This window comes from Nicotiana attenuata, chromosome 6 (assembly GCF_001879085.1).
Source record: "Nicotiana attenuata strain UT chromosome 6, NIATTr2, whole genome shotgun sequence".
Taxonomy (NCBI): domain Eukaryota; kingdom Viridiplantae; phylum Streptophyta; class Magnoliopsida; order Solanales; family Solanaceae; genus Nicotiana; species Nicotiana attenuata.
The window spans coordinates 77271508-77285772 of NC_031994.1; the positions used below are offsets into that span (position 1 = coordinate 77271508).

General features: G+C 42.6%; 1 protein-coding gene across 1 annotated transcript; it reads right to left on the minus strand.

Annotated features, from left to right (window-relative positions):
- Positions 9942–13386, minus strand: LOC109227268 (cytochrome b561, DM13 and DOMON domain-containing protein At5g54830). Its single transcript, XM_019392361.1, has one exon. The coding sequence runs from the start codon at positions 13105–13107 to the stop codon at positions 10405–10407; it is 2703 nt and encodes a 900-aa protein (XP_019247906.1). The 5' UTR covers positions 13108–13386; the 3' UTR covers positions 9942–10404.

Genomic DNA, 14265 nt, shown 5'->3' on the forward strand with positions numbered 1-14265 from the left:
CACTACTTGTGGAGGCGGATGAAGAATGATATAGTTGGTTATGTGTCTAGATGCCTCAACTGCCAGCAGGTGAAGTATGAGCACCAGCGCCCGGGTGGGTTGCTCCAGCAGATAGAGATTCCGGAGTGGAAATGGGAGCGCATCACCATGGATTTTGTATCTGGACTTCCACGGACCTTGGAGAAGTTTGATTCCATTTGGGTTATTGTGGACCAGCTGACCAAGTCCGCTCATTTCATTCTTGTGTGTACCACTTATTCATCGGAGCGGTTGGCGGAGACTTATATCAGGGAGATCGTCCGTTTGCATGGTATTCCAGTTTCTATCATTTCAGACAGAGGTACTCAGTTTACATCGCGGTTCTGGAGAGCTGTGCAGCAGGATTTAGGCACTCGGGTGGAGTTGAGCACAGCATTTCACCCCCAGACGGACGGACAGTCCGAGCGCACTATTCAGATTCTTGAGGACATGCTCCGTGCGTGCGTGATGGAGTTTGGAGGGTCTTGGGATCATTTCTTGCCATTGGCGGAGTTTGCTCATAACAACAGTTAGTAGTCCAACATTCAGATGGCGCCGTATGAGGCTTTATATGGCAGGAGGTGCAGATCTCCGGTGGGTTGGTTTGAGCCGGGTGAGGCCAGGCTATTGGGTGCAGAGATGGTTCAGGATGCATTGGAGAAGGTCAAGGTGATTCAGGACAGACTCCGTACAGCCCAGTCTAGACAGAAGAGTTACGCGGACAAGAAGGTTCGTGATGTTTCATATATGGTTGGTGAGCGGGTTCTGCTTCGGGTCTCGCCTATGAAGGGCGTCATGAGGTTTGGAAAGGAAGGGAAGCTGAGTCCGAGGTTTATTGGCCCTTTTGAGATCTTGAGGTGAGTTGGGGAGGTTGCCTATGAGCTTGCCTTGCCTCCCAGCTTGGCTGCAGTTCATCCGGTATTTCATATTTTGATGCTCCGGAGGTATCACGGTGATCCGTCGCACGTGTTGGATTTCAGTTCAGTCCAGTTGGACAAGGATCTATCCTATGTTGAGGAGCCAGTGGCTATTTTGGACAGGCAGATCAGGAAGTTGAGGTCAAAGAACATAACTTCAGTGAAGGTTCAGTGGCAGGGTCAGCCGGCCGAGGAGGCGACTTGGGAGAGCGAGCAGGATATGTGCAGCCAGTACCCTCATCTTTTCACTTCTTCAGGTATGTTCTCTATGCTCGTTCGAGGACGAACGAATGTTTAAGTGTAGGAGGATGTAACGACCCGGCCGGTCATTTTTGGAATTTACGCCCCGATCCCCCATTAACTTCTTCCCCTAACTTCATTTCTGCTATTTTGGTTTGCCGGGACGTTCGGTGTTGGGATTCGGAGTGTTTTGGGACACTTAGTCCCTAAATGAGAGCTTAAAAATTGAAAAATGGTCCGTAATCGGAACAGTGTGAAGAAGGCCTCGAAATGGAAATCCGATGGTTCCGTTAGCTCCGTTAGGTGATTTCGGGGTTGGGAGCGTGTTCGGAATGTATTTTGGAGGCTCGTAGCTCATTTAGGCTTGAAATGCCGAAGTTTGATTTTTTGAAGTTTTCAGTCCGATAGTGAGTTTCTGATCCGAGGGTCGGATTGGAATTCCGGAAGTTGCAGTAGCTCCGTCATGTCATTTGGGATGTATGTGCAAAATTCAGGTCATTCGGGCGAGGTTTGGTTTGGTTTTTGATTGAAAGTGTGTTTTGTTGGAATTTGAAGTTCATAGGCTTGAATCTTTGATTAATTCGTGTTTCCGGCGTTGTTTTAGGTGGTATAAGGATTGGTACAAGTTTGAATGATGTTATGGGATATGTCCGTAGGCTTGGTTGAGGTCCCGGGGGGCCTCGGGTGTGTTTCAAGATGCTCATCCGAGCAATTTGAAGTTTGGAAATGTTGTATAAAGTTGCAGGTCTGAATTCCTTCTTCGCGTTCGCGAAGAAGGCACCGCGTTCGCGTAGTAGTAGCCATCCTCTCATCGCGTTCGCGGCCACTCTCCCGCGTTCGCGTAGTGTAAGTCTGGAGAGGGGGGCCCGTTCCTCTTCGCGTTCGCATAAGATCACCCGCGTCCGCGTAGCTTCACTATATCCTCCATCGCGTTCGCGTAAGCCTTGTCGCGTTCGCGTAGTTCTTGATCCCCTGGTCTTCGCGTTCTCGCTCCTCCCTTCGCGATCGCGAAGGGACTTTTTGGGCCCTGATATTTTTCCTTCTTCGCGAACGCGTGCTTCCTATCGCGTTCGCGATGCTTTAGACTCCTGAACAGTACTTAACATTTCAAAACGAGGTTTTGCCATTTTTATCAAAACTCAAGGTTTGGAGCTTGGATTTAGGAGCAATTTCAAGGGTTTTTCAAGGGCAATCACCGGGTAACGATTCTGTACTCTCCTATGACTAAAACCCATTAATCTAATCGCAAATTCACCCTTTAATTTCGTATTTTTGAATGGGAAGTGGGTAAACTTCTTAGACCTAACTATGGGGGTTTTGGGGGGTCATTTGACCTCCGATTTGGGAGATTTTTATATGGTTAAACTCGTGAGAGTACGAGAGTTCTGAAAACATAAAAATTATTCGATTCCGAGGCGATGGCGGGAGGGGCATTTTGGTCATTTTACCTATTTTCGCGCCCTAGCTCTAAATTTAATAGTGGAATCAGTTGTTTTCAATATTATTTACGATGTGTAATTGAATTGAATACATTTGGGCCATTTGGAGTCGGATACTCGTGGCAAAGGCGTGGTTTCTATTGATATTGAGCCGGTTCGAGGTAAGTGGCTTGTCTAACCTTGTGTGGGGGACCTTTCCCCTTAGAATTTGTTATTTGTTGATTTGAGTGCCTTGTACGCGAGGTGACGGGCGTGTACTTGAGCCAATTGTTGGAAAACCCGGTTTTTCTTAAGATATTGAGATTGAGTTCCTTCTATATTTGCTTTATTCTACTTGAAATTATAACTTGTGCTAGATTAGGAAAGCATGTTTAGTTGATTTAACTTGCCTAATTGCTTAAGCTGCCTTAACTGTACTACGTGAAGCATGCTAGGTCAGTACTATCTGTTGCTTGTCTTTTTGTACTTCGTTTCCGTGTACCTTCTGGTTGTGATTGCGCATTTACATTGGGACTACGGATGTGGGATTCCGGTAGCTCCCCCCCTTGTTTGTTTACTTTGGGACTACGGGTTCGATTCCCGGTAGATCCCCCCTGCACTTTTACTTTGGGACTGCGGGTTAGATTCCCGATAGATCCCCCTGCACATTGATAGTTGGACTATGGGACGGTATCCCGGGAGATCCTTTGGATATACACATATGATGGACTACAGGACGGTATCCCGGAGATCCACTGGACAGTTGAGAAAAGGACTACAGGACGGTATCCTGGGAGATCCTCATTGTTACCATTGGTGTTGAGCTGTACTTATTCTGTGGTTGTTCCGTTCTTGTGTATTTGCTATTGCCTTGCTTATTCTGTCTTATATCACTGCTGTATTTATTATTTCTGTCAGATTATCATACTGTTAATTATTGTTGTTACTATATTTTGTCTCAGTATGGCCCTGACCTTCCTCGTCACTACCCAACCGAGGTTAGGCTTGGCACTTACTGAGTACCGCTGTGGTGTACTCATGCCCTTCCTGCGCATGTTTTTCATGTGCAGATCATCCAGGTACCTCTACTCAGGCGCCCTATCAGTGAGGCAGGAGGACTACGGAGACTTCGAGATAGATCTGCTGCGTCCGCAGACCGACGAGTCTCCGTCTTATTCTATCTTTAGTACTTAGTTTTTCCTTCTTCCGGTTGTTAGAAATTCTGGAGTTTGGAACCTTTACTATACACTTCTGTAGCCTGTGTTGCCCGTGAGTTTCCGGGTTTTGGGAATTGTTTTAGACTTGTGATATTGAGTTGTACTTGCCAAGCGGCATTCAATACAGTTTCTTTTAGATATTTGATTTGATTTTCTCTATTTTTCCGCAATTAATATATTTCCGCAAATGTTAGGCTTACCTGGTCATGGGGACCAGGTGCCGTCATGACATGTTCACGGTTGGTGAACTAGGGTCGTGACAAGTTGGTATCAGAGCTCTAGGTTCATAGGAGTCACGGAACACAGGCCGGTTTATTAGAGTCTCGCTGATCGGTACGAAGACGTCTGTACTTATCTACGAGAGGCTATGTAACTGTTTAGGAAAAATCTTTGTTTCATTTGAATTCCTTGTCGTGCGATATTTTGACATCAATTCTAAACTTCCGACTTCTATTCTCTCACAGATGGTGAGGACACGTGCCACCCGAGATGATCAGGCACCCGCGCCCCCTACTGCAGCCGTCCGAGGCCAGGGCCGGGGGAGAGGCCGAGGACGCGCACGTGGTGCAGCCAGAGCACCTACGCGAGCTGCCGCCGAGGTACCACCAGCAGATCCAGCCGGAGCCCAGGCACCTGGCACACCTACTACTGCCACTACTACTCCAGCACTCCAGGAGACTTTGGCTCAGTTCATGAGCATGTACACCACCTTGGCTCAGGCGGGGTTGCTTCCCCTCGCTGCAGCCACATCCCAGGCCGGGGGAGGAGCGCAGACTCCCGCCGTCCGCACTCCTGGGCAGCGAGTGCAGGTTGAGCAGGTTCCCGAGATTATTCCTCCACCGCTTGCAGCACCAGTTCAGCCCGAGGTGGGTCAGCTGCTTTAGAGGATGAGCATCGGAGGCTTGAGAGGTTTAAGAAATATGATCCCCTAGTGTTCAGTGGCTTAGCATCAGATGATGCCTTGGGATTTTTGGAGGAGTGTCATCGATTCTTCGTACTATGGGCATAGTGGAGTCCAGCGGGGTCTCTTTCACTACTTTTCAGCTTCGGGGAGCCTTCTATGATTGGTGGCGCACTTATGAGTTAGACAGTCCAGTCGAGGCTGCTTTACTGACTTGGACCCAGTTCTCAGACATGTTTATGAGAGAGTTTGTTCCCCAGAGCCTCAGAGATTCATGGCGCGCAGAGTTTGAGCACTTGCGCCAGGGTGCTATGACAGTTTCAGAGTATGCCATCCGTTATACCAGGCTGGCCAGGCATGCACCGGCTTTGGTTGCTACAGTTCGAGAGAGAGTTCGCAGGTTCATTGAGGGCCTTATTCCGCCCATCAGGTCTAGCATGGCTCGAGAGTTGGAGATGGACATTCCTTATCAGCAGGTAGTGAGCATTGCTAGGAGGATTGAGGGTATGCTCGCCAGGGAGTGAGGAGAGAGGGAGGCCAAGAGGTCTCGAGAGTCGGGTCACTACTCTGGTGCCCGTACCTCATCAGCAGCTCGTTATGGCAGAGGTTATTCAGGTCGCCCTGTACATTCAGCTCTTCTTGCAGCCAGCAGTACTCCAGCTCCACCTCCACCTCAGGAGCCTTATTATGCACCCCTAGTTTCTAACGCGCCTCCTGCGCGGGGTGCTTCTAGAGGGCAGCCCAGCAGGCCTAGTCCCAGCCAGTCACAACCACCGCGACCTCCCAGAGCTTGTTTTGAGTGTGGTGATACATGCCACATGGTTAGGGACTGCCCCAGACTTGGTAGGGGTACATCTTCACAGGCTGCTCAGCCGCAGCGTGCTCCTCAGAGTTCTCAGGCCATGATCACAGCTCCAGCAGCTACCCCACCTGCCCAGCCGGCTAGGGGCGGAGGTCGGGAGATAGAGGTCGCCCTCGAGAGCAGGGCCGGGCCAGATATTATGCTATTCCTGCTCGTACTGANCCATTTTTATCAAAACTCAAGGTTTGGAGCTCGGATTTGGGAGCAATTTCAAGGGTTTTTCAAGGGCAATCACTGGGTAACGATTCTCTACTCTCCTATGACTAAAACCCATTAATCTAATCGCAAATTCACCCTTTAATTTCGTGTTTTTGAATGGGAAGTGGGTAAACTTCTTAGACCTAACTATGGGGTTTTCAGGGGCCATTTGACCTCCGATTTGGGAGATTTTTATATGGTTAGACTCGTGAGAGCACGAGGGTTCTGAAAACGTAAAAATTATTCGATTCCGAGACGATGGCTGGAGGGGCATTTTGGTCATTTTACCTATTTTCGCGCCCTATCTCTAAATTTAATAGTGGAATCAGTTGTTTGCAATATTATTTACGATATGTAATTGAATTGAATAGATTTGGGCCATTTGGAATCGGATACTCGTGGCAAAGGCGTGGTTTCTATTGATATTGAGCCGGTTCGAGGTAAGTGGCTTGTCTAACCTTGTGTGGGGGACCTTTCCCCTTAGGATTCGTTATTTGTTGATTTGAGTGCCTCGTACGCGAGGTGATGGGCGCGTTCTTGAGCCAATTGTTGGAAATCCGGTTTTCTTAAGATATTGAGATTTAGTTCCTTTCATATTTGCTTTATTCTACTTGCAATTATAACCTGTGCTAGATTAGGAAAGCATGTTTAGTTGGTTTAACTTGCCTAATTGCTTAAGTTGCCTTAACTGTACTACGTGAAGCATGCTAGGCCAGTACTACCTGTTGTTTGTCTTTTTTACTTCGTTTCCGTGTACCTTCTGGTTGTGATTGCGCATTTACATTGGGACTACGGATGTGGGATTCCGGTAGCTCCCCCCCTTGTTTGTTTACTTTGGAACTACGGGTTCGATTCCCGGTAGATCCCCCTGCACTTTTACTTTGGGACTGCGGGTTAGATTCCCGATAGATCCCCTTGCACATTGATAGTTGGACTACGGGACGGTATCCCGGGAGATCCTTCGGATATACGCATATGATGGACTACGGGACGGTACCCCGGGAGATCCACTGGACAGTTGAGAAAAGGACTACAGGACGGTATCCTAGGAGATCCTCATTGTTACCATTGGTGTTAAGCTGTACTTATTCTGTGGTTGTTCCGTTCTTGTGTATTTGCTATTGCCTTGTTTAACCTCTCTTATTACACTGCTGTATTTATTATTTCTGTCAGATTATCATACTGTTAATTATTGTTATTACTATATTTTGTCTCAGTATGGCCCTGACCTTCCTCGTCACTACCCAATCGAGGTTAGGCTTGGCACTTACTGAGTACCGCTATGGTGTACTCATGCCCTTCCTGCGCATGTTTTTCATGTGCAGATCATCCAGGTACCTCTACTCAGGCGCCCTATCAGTGAGGCAGGAGGACTACGGAGACTTCGAGGTAGATCTGCTGCGTCCGCAGACCGACGAGTCTCCCTCTTATTCTATCTTTAGTACTTAGTTTTTCCTCCTTTTGGTTGTTAGAAATTCTAGAGTTTGGAACCTTTACTATACACTTTTGTAGCCTGTGTTGCCCGTGAGTTTCCGGGTTTTTGAAATTGTTTTAGACTTGTGATATTGAGTTGTACTTGCCAAGCGGCATTCAGTACAGTTTCTTTTAGATATTTGATTTGATTTTCTCTATTTTTCTGCAATTAATATATTTCCGCAAATGTTAGGCTTACCTGGTCATGGGGACCAGGTGCCGTCATGACATGTTCACGGTTGGTGAACTAGGGTCGTGACAGCTCAACACAACACTATTTAGCCTATCATTTAGGCTAAATGAATATCCATATTAGAGGAATTAAATAATATCAAAATTGAACCTGGACAAGCCGAGATTGTGGCCAATACCTGACCTTTTCTAATTTCATTTAATAAAACTGTAGAGTGTTTTTTACAAAGAAATAAGAGAGAGGGGTTTCTTGTGTACAAAAACTAATTTTTATTTCTAAATTGCTTAATCGCCGCAATAGTAATAAACTTATTCTTTTTTCACATAATAGAAAAATGAAGCAGACTAAGAGATCTATTTTTTTTTTGGTCCAAGAGATTTATTACCCGTTTGGACATAAATTGTTTTTTTTTTTCCGAAATTAGCGTTTGTTCATAAAATTTTCAATTTTCACTTGAAGATGCTCTTTGAAAAATTTCGAAAATTTGAAAAACTCCAAAAAGTTGTTTTTCAAAATCTTCACTCAAATCACTCACAAAACTTCAAAAACAACCCAAAATTATATTCATGTCCAAACACAACTCTAAAATTCAAATACCATTTTCACTTGAAAAAAAATTTCTAACCTATTTTGAAAATTTACAATTCTTATGTCCAAACGCCCACTAATCTTAGAGTTGAGAGACTTGAGCGGCGGAGTAAACTAACCATGGACTTTTGAATATTGCTTTTCTTTTCTCAATTTACAGATTCAAATTAATTAACCTACTGATGCTCTATTAGTCAACCACAAAATCTCAAGGCTCCATTTGGCATGACGTTGTTTTGCATGATAATATTTAATGAAGAAAGTTAAATAAGTGTATATTTGAATGAAAAATGTTTCATCAAGATTCGTTATTTGAGTGTAATAAAAGTTGGAAGCGTGTGATAGTATGGACAAGGATGGGACAGAAAGGTGGTTTAAAACTTTAAACTCATAATTTTGAGTTGCGAAGGATGATAACGTTTATATTTTATATATTGGTGAGTGACGGCCAAGAGTGACAAAAAGACTGAAAACACAGTATGTCATGCGCAGGATAACCATATCAGCAGAATTCATCTAGTATCATTTTTGCTGAAACTTTAATTTCCAATATTGTCACGCTAACTCTTCGACCATAAAGATATCTCTGTGTGACATATAGGTCACAGATTCTAACCGTGAAATCAATCATTGATGCTTACATCAAGATAGACTGCCTACATCACACCCCTCGGGGTGCGGCCCTTCCCTGAATCCTGCGTGAACGTGGAATACTTTATGCACCGTGCTAACTCTTCGACCACTAGACCAGTTCTGTTGGGTAACTCTTCTTGCAGAAGAGCGATGGAAGATACAAAAATCCCCAGAAGTTTCATTTGGTACACTGTGGACTGTATCGCTAAATAAAACTGGTACTGCTGTAGCAGCAATTAGCTAGGCCTTTGTCAGTCACTCAGTCTTAAGGAAAATTCCCTCTCAAGGTAATTACTGGAGTATATATTAAGAGCACCTGGTAACAGTTCCTATTCAGAAAGGTTCATCAACACCTGCTACACTTCTTTGCCATTCAACAAGTAAATACGTCAATAGATCTTGATTCACATGCCTACTTTATGCTGATGATACGTGAAATTCTCAATAAGAATGCAGCAACTATGCATTTCTCCTTGTATTGAAAGAGTTCATTAGTCTCATTTAGGGGTGTTCGTCGGTCGGTATGGTACGGTATTTAGATATTTCGGCTCGGTATTTTCGGTATTCGGTTTCTTAAAATGCAATACCAATACCGTACCTAATTAAATTCGGTATGGTTCGATTTTTTTCCTTTCGATTTCGGTTTATTCGGTTTGGTAACTTCGGTTTATTCGGTTTGAATACTAACTAGTGCATAGAGTCATAGAATGTAATATTCTGAATTAAAGTACTCAAAAGTACAAAACTAAAAACATTTGTTGATAAAAGTTTTGTCCAAAACAAGCAAATATCAACTTAGAGAGAAAACTGTACATAAAAGAATAAATTTGATCATTAGAAATGTCTTGTTACTTACTTAGAGTTAATTGATGAACTTAGAGAATAAAGGAACGTAAAATTTTATATTTTTATGTTTATGTTATAATTAATAATATGTGTATTTTGTAATTTAATATATTTTTCAGTACGATATTGGTATTTCGGTATTTCATTTTAGAATACCAAATATCATACCTAATACCAATATTTTTTAAAACTTAAACCAAATACCATACCGAATACCAAAATATCGGATACCAAATACCAAAATTTTCGGTTTCGGTACGGTAATTCGGTATTTACCAAATTATGCACAGCCCTAGTCTCATTAACACTTACGAAATAGTTACGTGTAATTCTTGTGAAACAAAGATATCAATAATCTAATAATTCATGCAGAATACTTATCCACATATATAGATAAATCGTGCATGAATGGAGGGACAGCTCTACTCCAGTGCGCGTGGATTCAAATATCACTGAAATTGCAACAAAATGCCCGAACAATCAGTATACTGCATGAAGAAAAACTGAAATGCAACATAAATTTGTTTGTACCTACCCGCATAATTCCGTTTTATCCTATTTCTCATTGTTTCTTTTTCAATTTAGACACAGGGTGGAGGAACATAGTTCAAATCCATTCTAAGAAGTATGAACTTAACCGTACATCACTAATGTACACAATATAACAATTTGCTGTCTCCTAGTTAGAACTACCTCGATAAACGTTGCTGGGATCAATACAGGCAGCTGAGTTCTCCTCTCCGGGACCCAAAAGTTGGAACAGAACCAATCTCATGGGATATAGTAATATGTAGATCTTTATCAACAACAATCCTTGCGATCAAAACAGGCAACTGTTGGACTAGAAACAACCCCAAAATTTGTGATAACAGATTTACAAACATGCCTATATGCGAATCTCTATCTGCTTATTGGTTCTAGCTGAACCTCCATGCGATCAGAGGACCGTGAGTCTTTCTCTGCCATTGCCTGGCTTGGACTGAGGAGGTCAATGTCCTCCTCCTCACCACTACCCAGAACCCAATTGCTTCTGCCGGATATTCTATCCCGCCTTCTCTTCCTCTCACGATACTCCAGGTACATCACTGTCAAAGCACCAACAAGAAACCACAGAATTAAAGCCCACATGAGCCTGTGAACATCTTCATCATCATACCTCTCTCCTAAATGCTTCATTCCAGTTATAAGTGCTGCAACCCCAACAACAATGGCACCCCTGCCTACAATGACATGGATGTACTCCCAAAGACGCCGTTTCGAAGAAAGCTCCTCCCCTGCCTCAGGTTTCTTAGGTCGTAAGTATGCATTGACAGGTTGTGCAATACAAAGAACTATGGCCAACATTCCAAACTTGACGTGTAGGGAGCTAAAACTCAAACCGCGAAGTTCGGCAACAGCAAAGAGAAAGCCAAGGAAGACAATTGCTAATCCCGAATACTGTAGATAAACATGAATCTGAAACCACCCATCTCCTTTTACATGTTTCAAGTATCTAGCTGCCAAAATTCCACCTGGCAGCAATATTCCCCAAGCCAGAAACATCATAAACCCATGTACAGCTAACACTGGCCGTAAATCCTCCTCTGCCTCTGCAGAACCACGCATGAGCAGCACCCTGATAGGCCTGCTACTTGTGACGGAGTGCATATTTCTCACGCTCAGATGGTCATCTGACCATTGAGCACCCATGGCCCAGATGACTTTCAGTGGTGTCGTAGGATCAACAATATTTTTGCATTCTGGTTTATCATCCTCGCAGGATGGACGTAGTGGACGGGTGAATTCCATAGTAACAATGCCATTCTCTAACTTGCATCTTACGTGTGTCAGATTCTCATTTGTTGGGTGAATACTGGAAGCATCTGTTCCATCAATCCAGTATGTGCTTACCTTGCCTTTACCAGTGTCATCAACCCATCCCACGTAAGCATAACTATTCACCATACCGCGGCCAAAACCAATTGCCAAATAACCACTCTTCTTCTCCCCTCGAGCTGCAATGGAGATTGAATTTTCAGCCAACGTCCAAAAGAAAGTAACCTGCTGATCATCCAGAACAACACTGTTATTATACATATCAGGCAAACCTGCATCTACCACTTGAACTTTCCACCCCATTTTCTTAGCATATAGAGACTGATAGTAAACTAAATCTGGCGTGTTCCGATCAGGAGCCCAAGTTAATTCCGTTGGACTGGCTTGAACTCCTTGTGCTTCAGGGCCCCCAAAGTAGATAGTCTCAGAGATATTCCTTAATGTGGCATTCCCACCAAGTGGATCTGATGTTATATAGAATGCAACATCATGCCCAGCCTGAATTGAAAACTTCACTGGAACACCCCTCTCTACCCTGAGAAGAGGTGCCTCTTTCTTGTTGATATAAAGGACCTTTGAAGGGTTTGGAGGATTCGGGTAATACACAGCTGGACCTGTTGAAACAACAAGTGGTTCTTTTTTATCTGCGATGACAAGGTCTTGATCTTGTTTATCTTCCGCATCCAGCGGACCCAAGCAATCATCAACATGTTCCGAGATATTAAGAGTCAAGTGCCCGTAACTACCACCATGGTTCTGTGGAAGATAAAAAGGGCGAAGACTATCCGGAGGTTTTATCAAACCTAAAGCCCATATCACTCTCATCGTAGCCTTTTGATTCAATGCCAAATCATACTTTGTATCAATGGACTTCAACGGCCTCCTAAACCTAATAAAAGATACACCATCCCTCCTATGCCCATAAACCAACCTCGTATTATTCACTAACCCGACAGGATCAGACCCTTCATATATTGTATCAGGACAAACACCCTCAACCCTCCCATCCTTGCTAATCATACACTCGCTATACTTAGTAATGAAATAATCATCAGCGAATGGCGATAAATCCTCCTTAAACCCCGTGACAGTAACATCACCACCAATCATAAAACTACTCGAAGCATTCGGATTCGCCCACCCGAATGCCATGTAAGTCAAGAACCCTATTGCTGCCTCTAATCCAATCTCAACCACATCATCTTCCTCATTCAGAGTCCACCTAACCCTGTAATTATCAGCTAACACCTTACAATTATTAAACATTGTAGGCATCCCATTTCCCTTAATCACCGTCCCATTAACGGAACTCGGCAAAGGAGCTAAAAACTCAGTCCCATTCGTCAAATTCCTCAGCACTACGTGCCCAAAATCCGACGCCATGGGAAGATCCCATACCGCAAGCACATTTATATCATCCCACGTCACATTCTTCATCAATTTCACAACAAATCCATCACTTTTATAAGTTTTATTCAAATTCTGCTCGGATATTACAAAACCCTTCGTGAGGTTTTCCAAATGGGGACCCACCGCACCCCACCAACGCACATCAGACCCCTCAAGCATATCAAATTGGCTAACTTTAAACGAGCAATCGTCTATTACATTAATCACACCACGTAATTGATGCTGTGCCATAGAAAACTGGTATGTGAAGTTCATGAGAGATGCACTGTGGGTTTTCGGGCACCCCGAACCCGGATCCGAAACGGAAAACCGGATCAAATGACAAAAACTTCCAACAATAAGTAGCAGACGCCATAGTTTAAATTTACTTACGTCCATATCATATAGATCCCGAGTTAATCAATCGGGATTTTGTATAAATCACAACAAAAGAGAGTGATTTACCTCGAATTATTTATTCTTTGGGCTTCATATACAACAGCAAATATCAGGTGGTGTTATGGAATGAGAATTTTTTCTGAGATCGGCGATTGGAAAGGAATAAGGTTGGAAAATGCCGGAATCGCCAACCTTGAAGATTTCGTTAGTTGGAGTTGACGTAAAAGCCGGATTTTTTTAATTTTTTTTTTTTGGTTGAGATTTGTAACTTTTGAGCAGTAGGCTCAAATAGAGACCCTAACTAATCGAAACTCAACTAACGTCCCTCCATAATTTATTGGTCTTATTTTTTGGCTCATAAAAGTTTTCAGTTTAAACTCACTATTCACAATCGCATAATAACTTATAAAAATGATTAAATAAAATTTTCATTATGCAATTTCGCGATTTGGGATGCTAAAAAAGAAACGTAATTTATACTAGCTTGTTTGGCCAAGCCAAAATAGTTAATGTTATATAAGTAGATAAATAATCATAAATATTTATTATTAAAGATAATAAATAAGTTTTTAATTTTATTTAAGTAAAATATAAAAATAAAATTAAAAAGTACTTTATTCTTTCAGGATAATTTAAATATATCAAAAAATCATTCCATAAATATGAATGTTCATCCCAAAAATCATTATATATTACTAATGATTTAAACTAAGTAAAGTTATCTTGGTATATATAATATTTGCTAAGGGTATTTTTGGTAGAAAGAAAAGCAAAAACTGCTTTTGCTTCTGGGAAAAAATTACATTTTTCTGCTTCTTAAAAACTGTTTTTGCTTCTAGCCAAAAATACTTTTTTCTCAAAAAAAGTTCGGCCCAACACCTCAATTAAAAAAAAAAAAAAAAAAAAACACTTCTAGCTTTGGGGAGAAACTTGGCCAAACAGGCTATCGGCCAACATAAAGTAGTAAACTTTAAGACATGATAAATGCGAAGCTTTTCTCGAGGTTTTTAAAAAGATTTTTATGAGTATCCAATTCGTGCTCATAAATAATGTCAATCTTTACATTTTTATATTGGTCTACCTTTTTCAACGGTATTTATAAGTTTATAATATAGCAATAGGCCAATAGCAGTAAATAAATAAATAAATATATATATA

Excerpts from the sequence above, each read along its gene's own strand:
- LOC109227268 (XM_019392361.1), bottom strand. The coding sequence starts at position 13,107 with ATGGACGTAAGTAAATTTAAACTATGGCGTCTGCTACTTATTGTTGGA.